Below are 17,036 nucleotides of genomic sequence, written 5' to 3' on the forward strand. Positions count from 1 at the left end.
TGTCGATGGTGATGCTGTTTCTGACACTTCAAATGTTGGTTCTACCACGACTGCTGTGTTTCCTTTTGAACTGGGTGTCTTCTCATTTTTGTTATTTTTGTCTAAAATAATACTTGGCTGATGAGGAACAGTAGTTCTTTTGTTGTTGAAATCGATGTCTACTGTTCTTTCTGTTAAAATTTGGTCTTTTTTTACATGTTTTGCTGCTGCTGCTGATGATGATGTTTCTAATGAATTTTTTTGAAGCATTTTGGTTATGGAGTCAGGTGATAGCGATGCAATTATCGTTTTGGTTTTGAATTTATTTTGGTGGTTTTTTATTACCCTGGTTATCAGACTTGTCAGATATTCTTTCCCCAAACCATTCAGGTGAAGTCCGTGTTGCGTGTGGAATCTACGTCTGGAGTTAGTGTAAGGGGCACAGCAGCATCTTCACAGTCCAGGACTCATCATCGGGTGTCCTGTGTGTGTGTGTGTGTGTGTGTGTGTGTGTGTGTGTGTGTGTGTGTGTGTGTGTGGCAATAAAATCAGTAATGTGTTCTATATTTCAGATTATCAGAAATGGTCCAGGAGTCATCAGTGGATGTCCTTAGTTTGTGTGACAATGAAGAACAAAACTATGATTTATATTAAAAGTTACCTGACATGGTTAGGACACTGAACTCATATTTGAGAGGATGGAGATACTCTGTCCACGATCCTGAGTTGGGTTTTCTGTGGTTTTCCTACATCACTAAGACAAATGCCTGGATGGCTCCATAATCTGGACCATTGCCAACCAGCTGTCTTATCCTCATACAGTATTTTATGCATGTATGTGTTGTATATTTTGACCTACTGATTTGCATTATATTACCTTACCAAATCTTGTATCATTGTGATATAATCTTTGGGTGAATAAACATAAATAAACAAACAAATAACATAAATGAAAGATAACGGAAACTTAAGCATGTACATTCACTCTAAGTAAAGTAACATTTCAGTATCATTATTAAACTGAACATATTCTCTAATATAAAATCTGATTTCCTAATATAAAATCTGTGGAAGACAATAACTCAGTCATACCAGTGGAATCAAGGCTTGAATCTGTCATTAGGAAGAGATATATAAACAATATTCATGACCAAAGAAGAAAAAGCACTAACTATTACATTAAATTTGTCATTGATGAAATTGGGTAGTATGAAGTCTTTGGTTTATATAAAGAGTATCAACTTACCATCACCACTACCCCCAGTTGTTACATTTAGGTGGTCTTTGATGGTGGTTTGCACGTCTGTCCAATATTTGGAGGCATGGCACCTGAGAGAGGCCTTTAGCTGACTATGTAATTGCTCAAACTATCCATGAAGGATGGCAGGCTGATGTCTGCAATAATGTGCATTAACAGGAGCATTTTTAGTGACTTGAACAGATTTGACTGTCAGCCATGATCTGTTGTTACTTGCACTGGTACATCGAATCACGTGAGCCTTCCACGAGAGAAGGTTTCGGCTATATTCTGAGCTTTGGTATCTTCCTTCAGTATAGCTTCTGGACAACATGAAATGCGAAAATGTGTTCAGCCTCAGTCTGGAAGTAAATGCATCCTTTGGTGTGGGTAGGCGATGTGGTGACTAATTTTATTCTGCTGCCATGAGCGACATTGCAAGGCAAAATTTTTATAGTCCTTTTTTATTTTGAGCCAAAAATGCTCTTTCAACTAGATGTATTGTTGCTGTAACTCCTAGGATGGATATTCTATGAAGTGAAGAAATAAGAGTCACAGCAGAGATCAGGTACAATAAATGGGTGTGAATTCAATGTTGAGACATTTTAGTAGTCTTGCATTTGTTTAGTGTACTGATGTGACAAAGTTACAAGGCAAATGAAGGAGCATGGAGCAACTTTATTTCATCCATCAACTCCTGTGCAATGAAAGAGCTACAAAATCTAGGTGTTTGCAACTATATCACTACAAGGAAGAGCTTCTTCTACTATACTCTGCATACCATTAACATTCCTGATATCAGTAGTTAACTGGGTGATATAATACGGATATCATAGATTGCACAGCAGTGTTTCCTCCAGTTTCTGATGGAAGGCATATGTTAGTTAAGTGTTTTTGTGTGAAGTACTGCCTTTTAACGAAGCATCAGAATTTTTTTACGATAGTATACGCCACAAAAATTTCTGCCATATGGTACCCAACTGGCTTGTGGATATCATAGCTTTTAGTTGAAAAAATGTGAGAGGTCACAATTAATTGTCACCTGATTGATTCAACTCTGCTCTTGTGGCAGTCAACTACACCTTTGCTGTGAGGGCTAGAAGCGTTTGTAGTGATGGGTGTGATAAGTATGCTGTATCTATAGTGGCAGCCTTGAAAGACATGGTGATAAGGCATCATAGGCTGCTAGGATAATGTGGGATAACTATGAGGATGAAGGTGAGTGATACAGTGATGAGCTAGGCTCCAGTTCTAGATGGATAATATGAATAAAAGAGAGGCTACATAATTTTGTAATTTTAGTGGGAATACTTTTGTAGGATGCCCCTCAATTTCTCAAGAAACCCTGTCCCTATGAAAGTGTTTGACACAGTAGCTGAATGGATAAGCCCATAGACTATAAGAATTTGTGGACTCCTCAGTGATTTCTCTTGGAGAGTGCTGCATGAAGCAGTGAAGAAAATGCATAAAAGTATATTTAAGCATGTATAAAATGAACAAAAGTCAAAGTGTGATAACAAATCTCAGCTGTCCTGGTACTTGTTAGCAAGTCAAGTGCTAGTGTCTAGGGACAGCCAGTGACAAACTTTATAAATTAACAAATGTTTTCCAACTTTTAACACTGCTGATTAGGTTCTAATGATTTGGACAACTACGAGTGTGTGAAGTGTATGTACAAACTTCCCACTTCTCTTATATGAGTCGACTTACTTGGTGTACACAGCTGATCTTCTTCTCTGGCAAGCCGGCTTCTGAAATCTCTATAAACTACTTCTCCAAAGAATGATGCTAGTTACAGGAACCTTAAAAACTCTCTCTCTACTTGCAAAATAACTATGTACTTGAAGAATACTTTTTAACAACTATTAGTATATTTGAGCTTCATAAAGAACAAAATTTACACTTCACATATAAGCATTTGACTTCTTGTAAGTCACTCATATCACCTCACATTAGAAACGGATTTAATTACATTTTAGAAAAGAGTTGGCTTAACAACCATAACTACATTACAAACAAATCGTAAAATACGTCTTGCCTCCAGCAAGTCCCAGATAAGAGTTTTTTCAGAATCAGAATCTCAAATGTTTGTGTTATTTATAAAAATGGTCACTGATATGATTAGCACAGAATAACCTATAAGTTCCACTGTTCAACCTTGTTCTTTCACTATGACTTCTGTGGATTGACCAACAAGTACTTGTCAGTGCTGTTCAAATGTCATGTCTACAGTCTTCTCACAACAAACTTCAAACCTGTAAACACAAACATGTGATGCGCAGTAGTTAGGATTCTATCATCCTACTCTCACATCTAAAATATTGTGTGTTCGAGATGGTAGAAGGCTGAGTGGTCTAGAATTTACACAGAAATTCATGAAACACTACATATCCCCCATCTCAGATCAAACACATGATATTTTCTACAGTCATTATCTACATTAATATTTTCTTTTAATAATTGTGAAGACTATTTTTTTTTCTACTATCTTTACAATTGTAAACTCCAGGTGTTCATGACACATGAGTAACCTACTTTCTGTTTTCTACTATCTTTCCTAAGTATGTACTTATTTTAGCATTTTTGTGTAGTTTGGAGGAACGCCATATTTACTTAGCAAATGCCGGGTACACCCCTATTATCCTTTCTGAGTAGGCCTCATGGTTTATTACCCTAGTATACATTTCTATGTATACTATTAAGTATTTTCTGGTAAAGCTACAAATCTATTTTACACTTCACATTCACTTTTATAATACATCATTTAATTCCTGGAGACCACCTCTACCTCTCAACTCCTATACCCTTAGTATATACTAAGTCTACCTATAATTCAAGTCTCACTATCCTACTATTCATCAATTTATCAGAGTGTTTGCTACACTGACTTTTCTTAAATAAGCATCACAATTAACTCCAATCTTTCTTGCATTCTCTTTCATTACTCATGCCGTCTCCATGGGCGATGTAGAACCATCATAGTGTTTATGTACCTATATGTGTACGTTTCTCTAGGAACACATATTCTTTCCCCTACAATACCTGGCAGTTCTCACATTGCGACAGGTTTCTATCCTGTAACTTTAATGTTTGTGTATAAATGTAATTTTGTGTGTATGCGGATGTGTGTTTGTGTAGTCTCACTCTTTGACCTTCTTTTCTGAAGATAAGATGTAAGTTATTGGAAACCACAGAAACCAGGAAGGACTTCTGCAATTGAAGTATACAAACATGGAAAGAGGGAAAAAAATAGATAGGTCCTCAAATGAGAAGTAAGAATGGAAATAAACATAAATGGTTGCTAAGATTGATGAAGAGAAAGAAGATAGCCCAAAAGAGAGGAAACCCTTCCCATCCCCATTCCCCAGGATTCCTCCCTCTATTGTGTTAGTCATGATTTGTGTGTTCTTGTAAATCATGCTTTTTATCTACAATACCCACCCCTTTCAAAAAACTATACAAACCCTCCCATTTACATCACATCTCCTAAAAGGTATAAAATATCCTATACAAAATAGAAAATCTCTCTGCTATGGTATAATAAATACCTAGTTAGTCCCTTTATATTATATTTTACACACATATAAAATACTCTATTCATTATATTTTATGCCAATATCACTTTCTTTCTTATTCTGTGATTCTCTAGGATTATTCTTTATTTTGTTGTCATATCCAATTTTCTAAGTACTGAGATTACATAATAGTTTAAGATTTTAAGAACAGACTACAGGAATACGGTGCGGGAAAACTATTTTGGAAGGAACACCAAAAACAAGTTGGGATCCAATGGTCGTCACTCCACCCATTAACTCAGAATGTTAACATCCCTGGGGGACATATGACTCCACCCGGGCCCCATGGATTTGATATTAATTTCTCTTGTGCACTGGCAGACCAGTATTTCTCTTTAAACTTCTTTTGAAAGTCTCCCCACTGCGAATCAGTCACCACTTCCCTAGTTAACACAACATTAGGTGAAGATACTTTTTTTTTTTTTTTTCCTACTCGTTCCTGGATCAGTTTGACTTCTCTCCAGAGTTTGTCTATGCTCTTTCTGGTATCAGTAAATTCAGAAGAAGGCATAGGCGATGCATTCCCGGATGTTATTCTCTCAGTGACTTTATGACCTATAATTTCCTCTACCTGTTCCAACAGACTACTTACATTTATGATATCAGAGCTTGCTACCTTGTCTTTCAAGCTTCTTTCTACACTGTCTATTTGTGTACTTACACCTGTAATTTGCGATTGAATGCCAGGCATTAATTCAATATGCTTATCAACGCTCTCTTTCAAAGTATGCCATCCCTGCTTTACAGCATTAAATTTAGCATTACATAATATGAACATCAACAAAAGCAAAACGAGGATAATGGAATGTAGTCGAATTAAGTCGGGTGATGCTGAGGGAATTAGTTTAGGAAATGAGACACTTAAACTAGTAAAGGAGTTTTGCTATTTGGGGAGCAAAATAACTGATGATGGTTGAAGTAGAGAGGATATAAAATGTAGACTGGCAATGGCAAGGAAAGCATTTCTGACGAAGAGAAATTTGTTAACATCGAGTATAGATTTGTCAGGAAGTCGTTTCTGAAAGTATTTGTATGGAGTGTAGCCATGTATGGAAGTGAAACATGGACGATAAATAGTTTGGACAAGAAGAGAAAGAAGTTTTTGAAATGTGGTGCTACAGAAGAATGCTGAAGATTAGATGGGTAGATCACATAACTAATGAGGAGGTATTGAATAGGATTGGAGAGAAGAGAAGTTTGTGGCACAACTTGACTAGAAGAAGGGATCGGTTGGTAGGACATGTTCTGAGGCATCAAGGGATCACCAATTTAGTATTGGAGGGCAGTGTGGAGGGTAAAAATCGTAGAGGAAGACCAAGAGATGAATACACTAAGCAGATACAGAAGGATGTAGGTCGCGGTAGGTACTGGGAGATGAAGAGGCTTGTACAGGATAGAGTAGCATGGAGGGCTGCATCAAACCAGTCTCAGGACTGAAGACCACAACAACACATCCTCCAATGATTGTAACTTTCCATTAATCTCCAATTCTACACTATTACATTTCTCCTCAATACTCAATTCTAATCTTTTTGCAGATCCTGAAAATTATCCTTCTGTTTTTGACTGAAGTCAGTAAACATTTGATTTACATGAATGTTTCAAGAATCAGTCAATTCCTTCTTTAAACCTAATTTCAATTTTTCTACTTTACTATTTAGGGTGTCAAATTCAGTCTTTAAAACATCCATACCTTCGCGTAGATTACTAAATTCTTTGCTCTGTGCATCAACTTTGGCATTTAACAAACCTAGATTTGTTGCTCGACTGTTCACTTTGGTTATTTAGAAGTTCACTCCGAGCACTTAAAGTTGTACTCTGATCATGTAATTTATCATTTAATTGAATATTTACTGAGTCTAATTTAAGACTTTGATCTTCTAATTGAGAATTCATGAAGCCTAATTGTATACTCTTAGCTTTAATTAAATTTACTAACTCGGACCAGTCAGGCCCTTCTTTGGTAATTTTCATAGCCATAGCTGGTTCTGAAGTTTCTCCAACTTATTGTATACTGTCCATGCTTCTATATGCTTTAGTTATTGTGAGCATTTAATACTAATTTCAATTATACCAATTACACAGTAAAAGTTCACCCCATAGTATTTTGTAACACTTCTTACTGGAGTAATAATGTTTTTATTTCACACTCATCCAGCATAGAATGTGGATGTGGCGGCAGGTCAGCACTGGTGAACAAAAGCTGGTGCTGGTGGCAGTGTGTGTAGGTTGGTTACCGCTATGTGTGTGAGCTGTAAATCGTTCAAGGCGTATCTCGTCTTAGTCTAGTACATCGAGATCTGCTCTCCAGTTTTTAACGTTGAGACTTTCTTATGTCTTCTCCTTTTTTACATTCACAAATTTTCTCCATCTGATACTTTGGGCTTAAGTCAATTTCTTGGAATGATTCATAGTCTTATTAGGGTCAGTTTCTATGGCAACACGTGATATCTTCTTATATCATTTTCATCTAAAAATTCCTGTTTTCTTCTGTCTTTTCATCCCGGTAGCCATGTTCTAATGATATGGATGACAGTGTGTGTGAAGTGTATGTACAAACTTCCCACTTCTCTTATACAAGTCGACTTACTTGGTGTACCCAGCCAATCTTCTTCCCTGGATAGTCGGCTTCTGGAATCTCTATAAACTACTTCTCTGAAGAATGATACTAGTTACAGGAACCTTAAAGACTCACTCACTCACACTCACACTCACTCACTCACTCACTCTCTACTTGCAAAATAATTAGGTTTTCTTTTTTCAACAACTATCGATATAGTTGAGCTTCCTAAAGATCAAAATTCACACTTCGCATATAAACATTTGACTTCTTCTAGGTCACTCATATCACCTCACATTAGAAACAAATTTAAATACATTTTAGAAAAGAGTCTATTAAAAACAAATTGCAAAATACATCTTGCCTCCAGCAAGTCCCAGATAAGAGTTTTTTCAGAATTCAGAATCTCAATTTTTAAAAATAACATGAACATTTGTCACTGACATGATTAGCACAGAATAACCAAGAAGTTCCACAGTTCTTCCTTGCTCTTTCACTATGACTTCTATGGATCAACTGGCAAGTACTTGTCGGTGCTGTTCAACTGCTGTGTCTACAGTCTCCTCACTACAAATTTCGAACCTGCACATACAAATATGTCATGAACAGTACATAGGATTCTATCATCCCACTCTCATGTCTAAAATATTGTGTGTTCGAGATGGTAGAAGGCCGAGTGGTTCTAGAATTTATGCAAAATTCTCGAAACAATACAAGGTGAACCAGAGAAGTTTTTCCACTTGGTGTTCTGTAACACACATTTATTGATGCATTCTGCGATTAACTCATCATCAGAACATCTAAGAAGAATGGTGGAGTTCTTTATACACAGTATTATGTAAAATGTGAGCTGCTATCTGCTGCAGAGTACAACTATGTGAGGAGTTAACTCTCAAATGACACCATAGTGTGTGTGAATAATTCTACCTTTCTTCTTAGATGTTCTGATGATGAGCTAATCTCAAAATGCACCAATAAATGTGAATTGCTGAACACCAAGTGAAAAAATTTTTCTAGCAACCTGATCAGCAGCGTTACAATTTTTAAAAAAAATGTTGTTAGACGGTTGTCACAATTCTCTTACATGGCTTCATGTTACGACTAAGAAAGAAATTAAATTAACCATTAAAATTATGTAGTTCCAATTACAGCACCAGGGAGGATTCAAAGAGGCAGCTGGCTCCCTCAATGAGCTGTAGGGAGAACTCTTGTACAGCTACATTCAGCTTTCATGGTGTCAGCATTTGTGGTGTATGGTTGAATGTTGCATCAGTGTTTTTGTGCTGGATAGGTCCTGTACACACCTAAAGCACCAGGCCACTGCACAAATTTTCACCAGTGATCATCCAGCTTCCTATGTTTGTAACATGATGGAGATATACATAGCTTATCTATCAACTTGGGTCAATGAGTAGCTAGTGGCAAAGATCAGGTAGGAGGTCATAAAACCATACAAAACTGATTCCAGTTATTTGGTGAAGCAAATTAGTGACAATAAATTGCCAAATTATCTCACACTGAATACAAAAAATGCCTGACAGTGTTATACAATTTCATGTCTGGATGACTGATCCATTTCAAATATAGAAGTAGTCTCATTGAAGGTGGGATGGTACACAGATGGACAAGTCAGTGCATGTGTACAAGTTGTAATATCGGTTTAACATTTGTGACAAATAGCTTACAGCTGTCTCTCTGGAAGTCAATTATCAATATTATCAATTTATGCACTCATTTCCCATATCACAAGATGGACAATGCCAACTGGTTTGGTGTACAGAAGCTTTGTATGCATTTAGTCTCCAACTGAGACGGCCGGAGATTAGAAATATGCTCGATTCTGCCATATCTGTTTGTGCTTTGTAGTGCAGCCAAATATCTCTTACTTCTAGCAATGATTTGTTCATTCATATTGGCAACTCACAGTGGCTACTATAACTTGGGGGAAAAAATCCCTGAGAATTCCAGATGGTGTCAAAAAGCTCCTATACCACAATAAAGACTTTTCTTTCCTCTCAGCTGAGTTATATATAGCCATAAGTAGTAGTTGAACCAACAATTTTTAAACACTGAAAATTTTATGTGGCATAATATTTGTATAATTAACACATTCTGAAATATTAAGTATTTTAGCATTATTATTTCTAAAACACAGAAAATTCAATATAGGTTGAAAATGTAGAACTCCCTTATGTTTTATAAAATTCCTGAAGCTACCTGATAATTCTCCGAGATATCCCCGATTTTCACAGGTAAAATGTAATTACCTGAGAATTACAGGTTTGCTACTTTGCAACTAAACTGCTCTATTTAGTGATATCAGCATTGACAAGAGAGACAGAACAGATCTACTTTCTATCTGGATAAACCACAGTGATGGACTGCTGTGCCAAAACAGTGGTGCTTTTATCACAAAGGGACTGATCGAAATATTTGTTATCAATACATTTATGTTTGTGATGTTTGGCAAAGTTGTCATGAAATGACGATGATAAATGAATGTCATGTGGGAAAACAGACATGATAGGTTGTGTCTGTTGGGTTAGTTGTGGTACAGTATTTGGTGCATTACCGATGTTATAGTCACAAAAACACTGGATTTACGACATTACTTTATTGCAGAAAGTACAATTAATGTTCATAATCACAGATGGAAAAGCATCTACAGCTAAATTTCATTTGACACCAAGCAAATTCACTAGAAGCATTTACGAGTGTCCCCAGCGCTGTGTCCCTACTACAAGAAAGCAACATGCAAACCAGCAAAACACTCATGTACCACAGGTGGCCATGCTTCATGTTTCATTTGCTGCAACAGACCCAAGCACTATCAAGTTAAACACTGACCCATACTGGTCCCGTATGTTGGTAAATGTTCAAGACAACAACAGCAACACACTGATTTGTTGTCCACAGAGCCTCCAGCAGTCGCCACAACAGACACAGAGTCCACTGCCAGCAGAGTACGATCACAGCACTGTGATGGCAGGCACTATTTCCCTATGACATGCCATGTGCCCACCAACAGCTCATGCCAAATTCATGTGCCACAACAGTAGTTAGGCTGGCACTCAACCACAGACTGGTACTTCAGTCTCAGCTATCAAGTCAGTCATTCCTTTGAGTTCTCTAGGTCAGATGTCAGCTGCATCCATGGACCACCAATCTAAGCTCTCATAAGGAACTGGAATGTTTTGTTGGTCTTTATTTTCCTAATGGGGTTGTTAGGAATAGGCTGCTTAAACAGTCCACTAGTCGATCCCTAACTTCCTTATCTTGTTAGGTTTCTTGCTTCTTTTACTTTTTCTTGTGGTTGTCATACAATACCAGTGCTGTGAGGGTCCTGCTATTCAGTCCCTCTTACAATGACACAGCTTCTTCCCCACGGACTCTGACCCACCACATTGAAGATGCTGATAAAGACTTTTCTTGTTACAGTGGAATAACACACTCAGAGAAGTTGAACTCAATGTATGTCCTATAAAGTAAAATTCTAGCTTCTCTTAATGTATCAACAACACATGCATTACATGTCAGCTATGTGTTCTCATGCATCTGCCTCACAAAAGACTCAAAACAGTATTACAATAAATCTGAGCATCAATGGTGTGATGATGATGATGATGGTAAACTGCATTATGAATTCCAGATCATTGCATCATCATCATGGACTTTTGTTGCTATTCTGCCTGAAACCATGCATTTACAGTTTATGGTCTTATAGATAGTGGAATCTTTTGCTTCTATCTGTCGCCGAAAGCATCTGATGGCTTCATACATGGTGAAAAGTTCCCAGTTCTATGTACCTCATTTCTGTTGCGATGGCAAAAGTTTTTGAGAATAAAAGGCAAGACATGTGTTCATTGTTGCAATACAGTGCCTACAACAGTTCGGCTTCCATCAACCACCATCACTAAGGGTGCATCAAGCTTAGGATGTGCCAGAAGTGCAGCGTTCGCCACGCTTTGTTTAGCGGTGTCAACTGTGAAGCTCATCGCCTCAGTCCACTGCATTGGAGAGTGTCCTTTAATCTTTTGGCCAAAAAGTGCTGCAGTTAATGGTTTTTGTAGCTCTGCTGCCCCCAGTACATGCTGGCAAAAAAAAATTAGTATCCCAAGGAAATGACATAGCTCCTTGATGGTGCTTGGCTTCTGTATCTGCAGAATAGCTTCAACTTTGTCCGGCATGGGGAGGGAGCCTGCAGAAGATACGTGATGACCAAGAAAATCAACTTCAGGTCACCTGAACATGCATTTGGCTGTGTTAAAAATGATGTTGCACTGTTCCAACCATTTAAACACATTTGTGAGGTGTTGTTGACATTGTTCTTCAGTGGTTGAAAAGATCAAGATAAGCAAAGCAGAAGGGTAGACCTAGTAGTACAGAATCAAGAAATCTCTGCCAAGTTTGGTCTGTACTGATTAAACCAAAGATCATAAACATGCTCTCTAACAACCTGAATGGTGTAATAATTGCTCTTTTTGATATATCTTCTTTGCTATGAGTGTCTGAGTACAAGCCTTGGCACAATCCAGCACACTAAAGAACGTTGCACCATGCAAAGCACTATATTATCACAAAAACTGAACTGGATAATTCTGTGGTACAATTCTTACATTAAGTACTGTACACATGCCACATGGATGCCGCACTCCACTCTTCTTAGGAACCAGGTGCAGTGAAGGCAACCATGGACCATTTAATCATTGAATAATGCCTTCTTTCAACATGATGGCAAACTTGGCATTAGCTACTGCCAGGTGATCCAGTGCCAAACATTAAGGCCTACATGATGCTGGAGAGCCCATCCGTGATTTTAATACAATGTACATTATTATGCTGCACCTATTTTGGAGCTCCAGGGGCCTAGTGGAAGCAGGAAACTGGCATAATATAGAAGTGTACTTACAGTCCTTCACTTGTATCAGTTTGGTGCTGTGTGTGGTCACACTGCAGTGGAACCAGGTTGCAGTCGGGCCAGTCACACTGTCCACAAGTCGGGAATTTGCCATGTCTGGTATCAGCTGGTAGAACACCAGGAAATCCACACAGATGATTGGCTCCGAGACTTCAGTGCCGCTGAAGTCCTAGATCAATTCACTGCACAGTACTGAGTTTAATTCCATATGGTGTGTTCAATATGTCGATATTGTGGAACTGTTAACAGCCGACAAACAGAATGTGGTCCATGATCACCACTGATTCATCGAGGTCCATGGCAATACACTCAAATCTGAACCTTATCAACTAGATATTTTAGTCCAGACCTCTTGTTATTAATAAATAGGTATGGTGATCCTGCCTGGCAATCATCTGTGCCTAAGAGCGACTGGCACTTGTATTTTGGAACGAGCAAGAACTTGGGTACTCGCATGCTTGTTCATCAAACTTTCAGTGGCGCCAGGATACCAACTGTCCGGAATCACAAAACAAGGTGTTATTTGAGGATCAGCTCCTAGACTTGTGACAATGATATCTTCTGTGCGACAGTAGTTCACTGAGCTGTTTGCATAGAATGTCTACCTTCACCACCAATGAATAATAATTAGGCAAGCGACCACCGCTGCTGCTGCTGCTGCTGCTGCTGCTGCCGCTGCTTGGCTCTACCAGAGTGCTAACTCCTGTGGGAGTGATAGCCTCTTCTATGTGGTCTGCAAGTTCTGCAATGACATCCGGTGACATCTCCGTTTTGGTTGCTATTATTATCTTAAGTAGTGACAGTGGATGGTTGCTCCATATTGTACATAACATGTTGTCAGGAATAGTACGGACATCCACTTTGCCTGGTGAGTGCCAGAGCTACTGGAACAGCTCATGATCCAAAATGTCCTCTTGTGTCAGCACTTGTTGGATGCAGTCTTGTTCTGAAGTGACTACTCTTCATATCAGCACAGTTTTTAGCTTCCTACAAGATTCTTCAGTCTGAGGCACAGTTACAATATCTTGAATTTCCACAGCAGATTGATGGTCTAGCTGGCTCACTACCAAAGGAAACCATCACTGAATCATAAGTAATTCCTGCATAATGAAAACTTTCTTTTGCTACAGCAAACCACAGTGTATCAGTTGGGAGATGACTCGGTAGTCAAGCTGTATGTAACTATGTACATCCTTTCTGAGAGTGAGTGAAAAGCAAGCAATAAAGAGAACTGTCACTGCAAAATCATCTGTGGCAGTGCATGCAATTCCACTTGGTAAACACAATGAAAACAGATAACAGGCAACAGTAGATGATGATGACACATTGCTGCTATATCAGCAAAAGTGTATTTGCTTATGTAAAAAGACTAGGTAAACAAAGAGTGGTTATTGAGCGAACAATTATAGCAACAAAAATTGACTTAGTTCAACAAGAGAATTGGGGAATATAGAATATGATACCACGGAAAGAAAAAATTATTCAGATCCATTACCTACACATCATGCACTCTTGCAATATGCCGGCTTGAATCTCTGCTAACCTGTCCCCACTGCCTCACCCCTCTTTTTCCTTTCTCTCTACTGTCCAAACCACTCCGCCCCCTTCCAACGTTTCTCTGCAGTTAGCACTGGTAGCACTACACTTCTTGCAGCACTTTAATTGTTGTGTAGTTGCTCTGTACCACCTAAGTATGTCCGTTATAGTTACATGCAAGGGCAGAAAATACATAACTCCTGCACATTTTTCACAGTTTCCTCAGTCAGCTGAGCCTAGTAAGGTGTCCCTACCATAGGACACATACTGTATTCACCCCAGTCTTCAATGTTAACCTTATAAGAGAGAGGTTGTGTGTACTTGCAATGCTTAAGGGTGATACACAGATCTTCCAGCCTCACCAGAATAGTGTACAATATGACTATTAATAAAGCACTATGGCACACATTCCAATGTTTTGGAGTGAATTTACAATTGTGTTTGTTACATGAACAACTATACATAACGTGTTTAGGTGTTGGACAACCACAAAACTTAATCAGATTTGCACCCGAAAGCAAAACACCAAATGCAGAATATAGTTTAAATAACGAGGTCAATTGAAGTTGGTCCTTTCCAGTCAGCATTAAAAAAAATTGTGTTATCTTCAGTTTAGAGCTGCAGTGAGTGACATACTGTGTAACTAACCACACAGAATGTGAAATGTGGATAACCATAGCTTTCTGGTGAAGGAATTCTGATATTTGTCTTACATATTACTAAATAGGTGGTCAACATATTTTGTGACACAGCAAATATCTCCACTGAGCTAGAAACAGTTTATTTTGTGAATCGATTTCATCTTAGAATAATAGTAATAGTAATAAAAATAATAATAAAGGATTTATATAAAAAGCTACGTGAAGCTTAGATTGCAAAATCAACTTACCAATTACATACTCCAGAATAAGATTCCATCCAATGACAAATGCAACAAATTCACCAACACAGACATAACTGTAGACATATGCTGATCCAGCACGAGGCACACGAGCAGCAAATTCTGCATAGCATATTCCTGGAACAACAAAAACAACCATTATTTTCCACTGTTACTGACATTTCTATTATTTATTTGGCACAATCTGGTAATGTAGACTGAAAATACAACACAGGATAAAGGATACTAAATAAAGTTTAAGAAAGATATTGCTATATGACAAAAATGTCTTGTGCTATATTTGGACCGAGAAAAAACACTGAAACTAATTGAGATATTCACATAATGTTCGGCTTATGTGAGAGACAAACTCTCAAAGCTTCACTGTGTGTGTGTTACAGGTTGTCATGAGTGAAGTATAATGACAACAGTTGATGAAAATGCTCAGTGTGTGGAATTTTCCGAATATAGTATAGGAAGCAGCACCCTCACTGCTGTTGATACACCAGTGGTACAGGCATTTTATGCAGAGAGAAAGCATTATTGTGTAGTGGGTAATGGCGGTACAAGTGGATGAAGAGGCCGAGTGGCAAGGACATTATTTTGAAGTTGAGAAAATTATTTATACTAGAGTAACGACATTCCTGAGTCAACACAACTTAATATTTGAAAATCAAAATGGCTTTATGAAAAACAAGTCAACTTCAGTAGCTGCGGCACAATTAATAGACAAAATAATATCTGCAACAGAGAACAAGGAGTATGTTATTGGAGTGTTCCTTGATCTACAAAAAGCTTTTAACTGTGTCAACATCACCCTATTACCAGATGTGGAAATTGGGTATTAGAGGAACCAGGTATGAATTAATAAAATCATACATGAGCAGTAGAAAACAATTTGTCTTGCTTAAAATAAACAGTGGGTCTTTCAGATCCAGAATTACTGATGACGAATATGGAGTGCCTTGAGGGTCTGTCTTTGGGCTCCTTTTCTTGATTTATGTTAATGATACACAGTATTTTTCTCCTAAATGTAAAAAATATTGTATGCTTTTTATGCATCAATTGTGTGCAAACACAAAGCCCATGACAGTTTGGAGGTGCTGGGCTACAGTGTGACCAACAAAATAGTCTAGTATTCTAATGAAAGCCACCTAAATGTAATTGTTTCAAAGGCTGCAATAATGGAATTTAACACAAGGAAACAAACAGAATTTGGCATGAAATTATCCACTGGAAACGGTATTGTAAAAAAGGAAAAATGGATAGAATTCTTGGGAATCACAATCCAGAACAACCTCAAATGGAACATGCATTAACATTCCTTAACCTGTAAGCTGTCAAAGGATGTATTTGTCATAAACATGATTAGCAAATATTGTAAGCATATGTGTGTACTAAAAACTGTTAATCACACACTACTCTGATCCAATTTAAACTATGCTGTAGAAATATGGGGCGCAACGACCCAAGCCAACTTACGCACATAATTAACACTACAGAAAAAAGTTATCAGAATTATTTGTGTTGTGAAACCTAGAGAATCATGTGGCAACCTGTTCCCAAAATGAGGTGTGCTTACCATTTAGAGGTGTATACATATTGAAAGTTTTATTGCTTGTGAAAACAACAAATCCAAATTTCAACTGTAACCTGCAACAGTGCGATACAAGACAAAAATTCAGATACCCTATAAGTAGCCACAGAACAGCTTTATATAAAAAAAATGCACTTCATGCTGGTCTTAAGCTAGCCAATGCCCCATCAAAAAGTTTCACAGACCTTTCTACTAACAAATTAAAAGACTATCTAAAAAGAATTCTCATTGAAAACCCTTTTTATTCCATAGGTGAATACCTGATCTTTATAAAAAGTGCTTTGTAATTGTGTCAAGTTCATAGTTTTAAGCAACTCACAACTGATCTAATGTTGATAACAACAATATCTGTGATGTTGTTACTTGTATATTACCAAATGCAAAATGCATCAAAATATAAAATTTATTAATACAAACAGATCTTTAGTTTGTAACTTACAAACTGACGTATTCAGAAGAATAATCTGTATGATGTCCTGAAATTGTATTATTTCTAAGGATTGTATTTGATTATTATTATTATTATTATTATTATTATTTCTTTACTTTCTCAGACATTAAGTCTGGTTGAGAATGGAAAGTGACGCGGACCTTGATCAAGCGTCACTTCCTATTAACTGTACGGTATGTGTTATATTACATTTAGGAACTTTCGGGTAATTGAACATGTATCAATAATTACGGATTTCTGTAGTTGTATATATATGTTTGGATGTAGCTGTATTGCATTGATGTACTGGTGGATATTGTGTGG

The 17,036-nt window shown here is 37.6% G+C and overlaps 1 protein-coding gene across 2 annotated transcripts in view; it reads right to left on the minus strand.

The window, feature by feature from the left end:
• LOC126253048 (cationic amino acid transporter 2) overlaps nt 1–17,036 on the minus strand; it is a 512,658-nt gene that overhangs the window by 112,151 nt on the left and 383,471 nt on the right. For both annotated transcript variants that reach the window (XM_049954123.1, XM_049954125.1), the window contains one exon: nt 14,695–14,823. In XM_049954123.1, the coding sequence (XP_049810080.1) occupies nt 14,695–14,823 (129 nt within the window). The remainder of the gene's footprint in view (nt 1–14,694; nt 14,824–17,036) is intronic.

This window comes from Schistocerca nitens, chromosome 4 (genome assembly GCF_023898315.1).
Source record: "Schistocerca nitens isolate TAMUIC-IGC-003100 chromosome 4, iqSchNite1.1, whole genome shotgun sequence".
Classification (NCBI taxonomy): domain Eukaryota; kingdom Metazoa; phylum Arthropoda; class Insecta; order Orthoptera; family Acrididae; genus Schistocerca; species Schistocerca nitens.